Below are 8,700 nucleotides of genomic sequence, written 5' to 3'. Positions count from 1 at the left end.
AACCCCGGGAGTGAACACAAAAGCTATAATCATAAATGACAAGGATCAAACAGACAATAAGTCAATTTATGTATTTTCAATAGCACTTATCCTAATTTGAGTCTCGGATGAGCTGGAACCAATCCAGGCTGACTATGGGTGATAAGTGGGGTGCACCCTTGACACATAATATCCGCTGTATCGACAAACAATGAACTTAACGTGTAGGCTTTTGGAATGTGGGAGGAAACCGGAGTCCCCGGTGAAAAGCCACGCAAGCACAGAGAAAACATGCAAAATCCACACAGGAATGTCAGAGTTGAACACCGGAATCACAAATCTCTGAACTGTGATGCAGACGTGCTAATCGCTTGGCTGCTGTGCTGCCGCAATGTCAATAAAAAGTCGTTATGGGAATTTAATGGCGGTAATCCGGTTTCCCAGACACTGATGGTAGAAAAATCATTACGTGACCAAAAATAAGATAGACAAGATTGTGCACTATTGTGTACAAGATAATAAAAAGAAAACAATCAAACAATATTTTGACAATATTTATTCATGTTCACAACAAATGTACAAAACCAAAGTAATTGGTTACCTTATACCAAATTAATTGGTTCACAGCATAGCCATGCAATACCACACTGTCTTTTGGACTGAGCTTAACATTTCTTTGGCAGTTTACAAAGTACTGCTCTGCAGTATTACAAAGTAAAACACATCAAATTACCTTAAATGCCCCCCCCCCCCCTCGCCCTAGAGTGTTTGGTCTTGTTCAATGTCATTTTTCTGCTCCGTTTTATAAAGCAATGATTAAACAAAGTCTTTTGCATGCAGACGGTAATTTCGTTCTTAGCGTTATACTCACTCCACAATTTAGTGACATTTAGTGAAGATGGACAGTTGCGAGTATGGTAGCTTCCATGGGCAACGTAAGCGGGGCCGACACTACCTGCCGATGTGTCCTGAGTGGCTTACAGGGCACACTTGAACACACCATGGAGGAACAACGTGTCCTCTTGTAATTAAGGAGCGCTCCGAGCTCATGATCAAAACCATCCAGCAGAAAGTTGATGACTGGAGAAGTGAGGATGCTGTTTCTCTCGATCTTGGAAGCACTTTAATGCCCACCCAGACTTCGTTTTTCCCCGCTCGTCCAATCGATTCCAATGAATGTAAGACTCATGGTCATAAATATAAACCCAAGTGCTGCGAAACATGCGGCCTGAAAACAAAAAACAAATAAAACGAGACATCAGTACGGGAGTCTTTCTTAAAGGCGTAAGTGGAAACCTACTTGGATCTTGGGTCGGGAGTTCATGGGCTCTTGCTCAGTGGGGATGATGCGGATGTAAAACAAGCCAGGAAGGATGAAAATCAGACTTGGAGCCGTAGTTGCTCCTGAGTACAAAAAAGAGAATTTACCAAAAAATAAAATAACATAAAGTGTGTCACACTTTTTTTGTTGAAGTGCTGAAAATTTTAGATTTGGGACTATGTTGGACAGTCAAATGTGATACCTGTAATGCCAAAGATGTCTCGAATGTTGGGCACGAGGATGACCAGCAGGTTGACAACGCACAGCAGGCACAAGGCAATGACAATATGGCGCACCCAGTGGAAAGCCTTCCCAGGGAACAGAAGCTGCTGCAGGGCACGACGAATCTGGTGGAAATGCACATGTAGGTTTTTACGGTAAGCACCTCAGGCTACTCTACTCAGTTATTTCTATTTTGTCTTCCAGCTTTTCTTTTGAAAATTATTAAAAATGTATGTCAACTATAGGCACTGGGATTGTTTATAGTTTATTCTCAGGTTTTTTTAAGTGCCCTATAAAGTGTTAATAGATTGTTCTTTCACTTTTTTAAAGTTCTTCACTGCTGCTTTCTGTGAATTGAGTTGTGTACTGCTGCCATACAGTAAAAAATTGTAAACGATGCGCATGTTCTTACAGGAAAGAGCACCACGGGGACCGTGAGAGTGACAGCGACCAGGACAGCCAATCGTACGCAGAGGATCAGCGTGTCCAGAGGGTCCACCTTACTGTAGGTATGGAGCAGCTCTGCCTCTGTGTTTTCTGTGCAAAAACACAAATTCACAACCAAATATCAAAGTTGAAATGATGACCTCTATGGTCAAAGTGACAAAGGTGTTGCACTCACGGTAAAAGGTTAGATAGCCAAATATGGCAGTGAGGAAGTACATAGTGAACATTCCAAGGATGGAAATATTGCCAATACTCTGCATTCTTCTTTTGGTTGGGCTTGATGGGATAAGATGAAGATAATATTCATGATATCCAGCAATGGCAAAAAACAACAACATTATTTGCATTTTTTTCTGTCTTACTTTCTTAGTTCTGTGTAGATGGGAAGAACTTCAGGGTGACACACAAAGGCAAATGCCAGAATTGGAATCGCATAGGCTGTCTGCAAACAAAGTGGGAAAACATCTGTCCAGCTATTTGTCACACGCCATGTGACTCTTAAATATCTCCGCTTTCATAGACAAACTTTATTTTAAGTAGCAAATTATGCTGCGATTGCAAAATGATCACAAGTGTTGACATGAAGTTGATTTCATCTGTTCTTACCTCTTGATTGATAGTGAAGAATGTGGTGGTGCACATATCCCCGGAGGGTTCTGTGCTAACAGAGTAGTTGCCAAACAACTCCAAAGGACAGAAAATGTGAAATCTTTTGTAGATGACCTTTCATGACAGAAAAAGGGGATATAAGCACGCTATAGGAACATGCTAGATAACTCTTTTTCTGTTAAATTTATTTTTCTTATACGCTTACCGCAGAGAGGAAGAACACCATGCAGGAGAGAGAGAACCCGCTTGTGTAACCCAAATACCCTGAGGAGCACAAGACATTAGAATTGAGTCAGGAACACTGATTATGATGGTAAATCCACAGTTTGGTGAAGATTTTTTTTCGAACCTGGGTCTGTAAATGACATATTTGAAAAATATCTGGGAAAAAAGTGAGAATTACCAAGGTGCTTCATGAGGGCCAAAGGAAGGATGATGCAGGCAGTGACTATGATGATGAGGTAATTTCCATTCATGTACCAGTCACTAGGTGATGAAAACAAAATAGAATGAAGCAGATAGTACACAACTACAGTAAGTGACTCATGTGATCTATACGCATCACGACTTACTCTGAACCAGATGTTTGCCCGAGAAAAGCCTGGATGACCAGCGGTAGCTCCGACTTCACAATGAACAGGTAACTGGACATGGCTGCAAATAAAGGCAAATATTTATTGGCATTGCCTTTAATGTCAAAGCATAGGCATCGTGGATTTGTCATAATTTAGATTTACATCCCATTCATATTGACAAATGACCTCCAATGTTATGTAGTGTTATGATGACAGCTGCTATGATCTTTCCTGGATGTCCAAATGCTCTCATGCCCAGGTGCTCATAGGCACGGATACCTGAGAAAACAACAAAACGCATTCACTCAAGAGCAAGACATTTCTATTTTGTGTTGTTTTCCAAATGCTTTTCAAGCCTTACCCACGACTCCAGCACTGCGTAGCAGCAGATGGATGGAGTAGGAGGATAGACATGCAATACATATCAACAGCACCCTGTAGCAAGAAAAACACCTTTAAGGAGGGCAGAGAGTTGAAAACAAAGCTTGTGCAAATGGAGTAGGCAACAAAAATAAATAATGCTGTATTTTCCATTATTGTTTGATGTATAAGCAACAGTCATTTCTAAAATCAGCGTCACAAATAAGTGAGATTGGGCAACAGGAAGAGGAAGTTCGACAGACGGACAAACACGAGGGAAGTCCCTCCAAAAGCAGTACTCTAAGGATTATGACACAAGCACTCACAGGAAAAGGATGATGCCTGTGTTGGACATGGCGTACGAAAGACCCAGAATTCCGCTGCCCATGATGGCGTTACTCAAGTTAAAGACAGACATTCCCAATGAGGTTTTACCCTCAAACTGAAAAGAGAATTAAGTTGGAATGGTAAACATCAGAGAAAAACAAAGCACAACAGTGTTGTCACATTCAATAGCACTACTACAAGTAATGCTCAATTTATAAAGCTCCATTCCATCTCCTAAAGAACATTACCCATTATTCTGGTTTTTAAACTGCAGTAATATTAGTTATTCTTCACAGAGGATAAAGAATATATGCCATTACATTATTTGTCTACTGGTACTGCTCCACTGATTGTACATAAATATCTGTTGCGTAAATATTTGTAACAATGTAACACCAATACTATTTATTAGCCGATCTATGACTTTTTGCACTGTGTGTTAGCATTAAGCTAAACCAGTTTAGCTAAATTAAGTGTATGGAGTGGTTTTACTTACAAATTCACTAGAGGCCTTGTGAGATACATCAGCAACACGGCTGGTTTGTCTTGGCCACAAGTATTTGAAGTTTACATAAGTTAGCTTAAAAATATCTGTTAAAAAACAAATTTTTTGAAGAAACTGGTATGTTTGATTTATGACCCAAGTGGATGTAGGTGATTGATTATATGTATATTATATTCTCTTTTCTTGGCATGCTCACGTCAGTAAACTGGGTCGTCTTTGTGGGCCCGCTCTTGTGCTCTAGAAACAGCTGATCCTCTTGTGGGACTCTGGAAGTAGAAGATAGTCATTTAAATGTGAACAATAGAGTATTCTGTGCTAGAGTAATTTGCAATAAATCAACTTAAAGGAAGCAAATTTAGCGTACTCTTCATCCATTGGCATGGCAGCTCCATGACCGTTTGACAGTTTCTCCATCTCCATATTTGGATGGAACGCTCTCACTTAAAAGGGGGTAAAATGGAAGGGAAAATCTGAAAAAGAAGAATCAAAACGATTTTATGATCATGCCTTATATATGAAGGTTGTTATTTCTTGATACTTTACATGGATCAGTGAGTGGTCGGAAAGTCAATTTAGCAATTGTTTAATGACGTCATTGATTGGATCCACAAGTATAGTAAGCACAACCTCATTCAATCCAGAGATGTTTTGTGCTGTCATCTTTAATAAGCCAAGTTCGCTCATTATACAAAGTTCAATCTGATTTTTTCTCAATTTTATTTCAATAGCGTTAATTTTTGTTGTTGGTGGTGGTAGTTGGAAAAAAAGTTTTGTTTTTTTAAATTTCAAGTCTATATATGTTCAATAAAATAAACCAATCAATAAAATAGTGATAAACTTTAAAAGATTGGGGAAAAAAAACAACAGCTGCTATTTAAACTTGTTTATTTCTATGTAATGCAACAGTACACAGTCACTGCGTCATAGGAAAAATAAAATAAGCAACATAGGAGTTGCAAATGGAAACGGTGGTCTGGCGTATGTCATAATTGTCAAAGTACACGACGACGCTCACCCGGCCAAAACAAACCTTTCTTCTCGTACTTTTCTCTGTTTGGTTTCCCGGTGGTAGCCAAAGTAAACTTCATCCTCAGGTCAAGTCAGATTGATCACAACAGTCATGATAGCCTTTTAGCGTGGGGCTAATACAGGCCACTAGGATTTTTAATTATTCCAGTCCGCAGATCAGTTATGTTATCAAAATTTGTTTTTCAAAGTAATAAAGATGATTTTTCCCTAAATCATTTTTATTTTTATATCTCATAATCAACAAAAAGTATTGTTTGTATAAAATAATTAAAAAATAATAGAGATAAATCGAAATACATATTTTTTGAAAAACTAAAAAAAAATTCTGCAACATTCAAAATGAGAATGTATTTTTTGAAAAGACATTCAATTACGGTATAGTATTTAACTTTTTTTTTTTTTTTTTTTACAAGCCCCATTTATACTTTTTAAAAATCAAATGTAAACACCTGGTCTTGACTGTTTCATTCCCTTACAATATTTACGACCAACCCGATGTTCCACTGTAGGCTACCACATGCTACAGTTTCCAGCAGGGAAAAAAAACAGCTCTAGCGTAAATACTCTTGCGGCCAAACTAAAAAAGTACACAGTGTACAGTCTGAGCCATCATTGAGCATTTCAGGTCATTACGTCATTGACAAAAGTAACATTTGATCATATTGGACTTCAAATGAATCAAGTGTTTGTAGAGTCAACGGGATACTTGACTTGTTTATGCTGACTTGTATTTTTATACGCAACATTCAATGAATTTCTTCAATTTGATGAGTACATTCCCACGTATCTTGTCAACTAACATGCCTTCTTGTTTTCACAGTGGTAATTGTAGTTTGTGTAATGTTTTTAAAAAATAATAATAATAAACTTTTTGCATATTTTCACTTTGAGGACTTCAATGTGATAAAAGCTGATAATGACCTTCCCGTTCAAACGTGACCGCGTCGCTTTCTGGGTGTAGTCACGTGGCTCTTTCCAATACTGCCCCAACACAAATAGACATCGTTAATGTCTATATTGCCGTACACATGAGTATCTTGTTGCTTAATACCAATCCGCCCGTACATCTCATCCATGCATATCAAATCTAAATAAAACTTCCATTCTGCTATATAGAGATTTCGTAAGTCAGATACAGTAACAAGACTCAGAGTGTCATGTAACAAAAAAAAATTACATTGGATTTTGGTGTCTATTTGGGAATGTTATATGGCTAATCATATGATGCCAAGAAAGCTTCAGATTGATATGTACAGTATGTTTTCAATATAATCCAGTATGATGTAAATAAACATTCAGTATTTAACCTTCACGTAGCCATCAACATGAAAACGAATCATCTCATCTCACAAGCTCAACATTACAATCTGGAAAGTCACACTTTGTTCTTAGCTCTTTTTAATCTTCCTGTTTGTTGCTTTCAGGAAGAATTTTGAACTCCATCACATGAATTTACAATATTCTCACAACATCCTTTTTACCTACAGTAAATACGTTTCCAAGATTAGGTAACATCTTCCACAATAGAAAAGTCTTATAGCTTCCTTTTCCCCTCCTCTTTCCTCAGCCTATAGAATCAAACCGGATGTCTTCCTGCTGTGCAGCGACGCTCTTCGCCACTGACCACTGCGCCGCCCGCTACCTTTGCAAACATCCAGTCTTATTTTAAGGTTGGTTTCCAAGCTATGGCTACAAAAAAACTTTACTGTCTCCTGTTACAGCTCTAATCCACACACACACCCTTTAAAATGTCCAAATCAACTTCTCACAGTTAAAAAAAAATATATATATACACTACTGTATTTATATTTATTCTTGTTTTTATTTCATTGAACACAAAATTTGAGCACCCAGTGTATGTATTTTGAGTATCAACAGAGGCGAAGCAATTCATTCTACAGAATGTTCCTGTTATGATATAACAGCACAAACCACACACTGCTTCAAATTTTTTTTTTCTTTTTTTTTTTTTTTTAAACATGATTTACACACTGACTCTCTGTATACTCATGTTGGTGCTGAACTACACTGCCACTGGTTGTGAAACTAAAACTTTGGTCACTCATACCCATGCCAAATCTTTCACTCTTCCTCCCTTTTTTTTAATCTGACTTACTCAAAAAGTAAATTAAATAGCCATTCAATGACCCCGCCAGTTGTTGTTGTTGTGTCCTGAGCAAAAGTTCAAGGCTGTAGTTTTGTTTGGATTGACATTTTTGCTTTGTTTAGCAGTTTTACCTAACAAAAAAAAAACAAAAAAACATTACAATATCAATAAAACTTGGGTGGACTGTTAGAAATTGAGCCAGAAAAAAATGAAATTCTCTTTAAGTGCGAATTTTAGTAAATGTGCATAAAGAAAATACAACGTGTTAAAATGGAAAACATAGACACTAAAAAGCAATCCATCATTTTAAGGGGAGTTCCACGTCGATGACATGGCAGCAGAAGTACATTACAGTATAAAGAAAGGTTTCACACTCGCATTAAACCTTAACACTTTATATTTATGTCATTATGTAATCATTGTTACTATTTGTACTCAAAACTCTCCATATTTTCCTACATTTTCCTCCAAGGATCAATAACAAAAACACATACACACCAAAAAGACAACTCACTAAACTAAAACATGCTTGCACAAAAAAAAAACTACAAACTACTGAGTGAAATGTTGTCCAACTTGAAGAGTACACCTTCAACAAAGCACTTTTTCATTTTTAGTGAGCAGAGTTCCTCTAGAAGTCAAACCACGTGGCAACAGTCAGTCCAGCTCATGCAAGTGTTGGGTGGACTTACCTCCTCAAGCGAGTCCAGATGACCCTCAGAAGTCGACGTTTGTGTCGTGGAGTCCTGCCACCTCAACGACTCTTTAGGCACAGGCGTAATTCAAGTTGTGTTTTGAGCCCTGAATGGAAGCGCACTGTGGCTCTGGGGAAGGTTGGGAAGAGAGGAACAAATATGGGAACAGGGAGTGAGAAGGGGGGCTGAAAATGATGGGATCAAGTTTCTTGTGAGGTCACACGTGTAGGCACTCCTCTTCCTTTCCCCAAACAAACAACACATTAAATATGACTTTGTTAATTGCTTGATCAATAGGGGATTTCTGAGATGACTGTGTCCTGTTCAGTGTTCTCACACAAAGACTTGTTTTTACACTTTAGGAAGCTCCGGAGTCCATTTCAATGCTAAGAGTAGAATCTGTTGAGCACATTATTACATAAGAGTCTGGAGTTAACGACCAGCTATACTGTATATGAGAGCCAAGCTAAAAAAAAAAAGCTAGCTGTGCATTGCATCAATGTGGAAATGTAAATATATAAAGC

The 8,700-nt window shown here is 38.0% G+C and overlaps 1 protein-coding gene across 1 annotated transcript; it reads right to left on the bottom strand.

Moving 5' to 3' along the window:
- Window positions 1–519: 519 nt before the first annotated feature.
- Window positions 520–8,354, bottom strand: slc38a5b (solute carrier family 38 member 5b). The gene is made up of 16 exons (XM_049752249.1): window positions 8,174–8,354; window positions 4,710–4,815; window positions 4,542–4,611; window positions 3,840–3,955; window positions 3,515–3,588; window positions 3,340–3,432; window positions 3,151–3,232; window positions 2,982–3,064; window positions 2,784–2,842; window positions 2,576–2,692; window positions 2,332–2,411; window positions 2,145–2,245; window positions 1,935–2,059; window positions 1,503–1,647; window positions 1,280–1,383; window positions 520–1,207 (listed from the first exon to the last, which is right to left on the bottom strand). The coding sequence occupies exons 2-16, from the start codon at window positions 4,763–4,765 to the stop codon at window positions 1,103–1,105; spliced, it is 1,410 nt and encodes a 469-aa protein (XP_049608206.1). The 5' UTR covers window positions 4,766–4,815; window positions 8,174–8,354; the 3' UTR covers window positions 520–1,102.
- Window positions 8,355–8,700: the final 346 nt, after the last annotated feature.

Source organism: Syngnathus scovelli, chromosome 2 (genome assembly GCF_024217435.2).
Source record: "Syngnathus scovelli strain Florida chromosome 2, RoL_Ssco_1.2, whole genome shotgun sequence".
Lineage (NCBI taxonomy): Eukaryota > Metazoa > Chordata > Actinopteri > Syngnathiformes > Syngnathidae > Syngnathus > Syngnathus scovelli.
Note: the sequence above shows the minus strand (reverse complement) of the source record. Positions and strands in the feature narration are given on the sequence as shown.

Excerpts from the sequence above, each read along its gene's own strand:
- slc38a5b (XM_049752249.1), bottom strand. The coding sequence starts at position 4,765 with ATGGAGATGGAGAAACTGTCAAACGGTCATGGAGCTGCCATGCCAATG. Across the intron at positions 4,612-4,709 it reads GCCATGCCAATGGATGAAGA|AGTCCCACAAGAGGATCAGC; the intron begins GTACGCTAAATT and ends TTCTACTTCCAG. Across the intron at positions 1,208-1,279 it reads ACTCCCGACCCAAGATCCAA|GCCGCATGTTTCGCAGCACT; the intron begins GTAGGTTTCCAC and ends TTTTGTTTTCAG.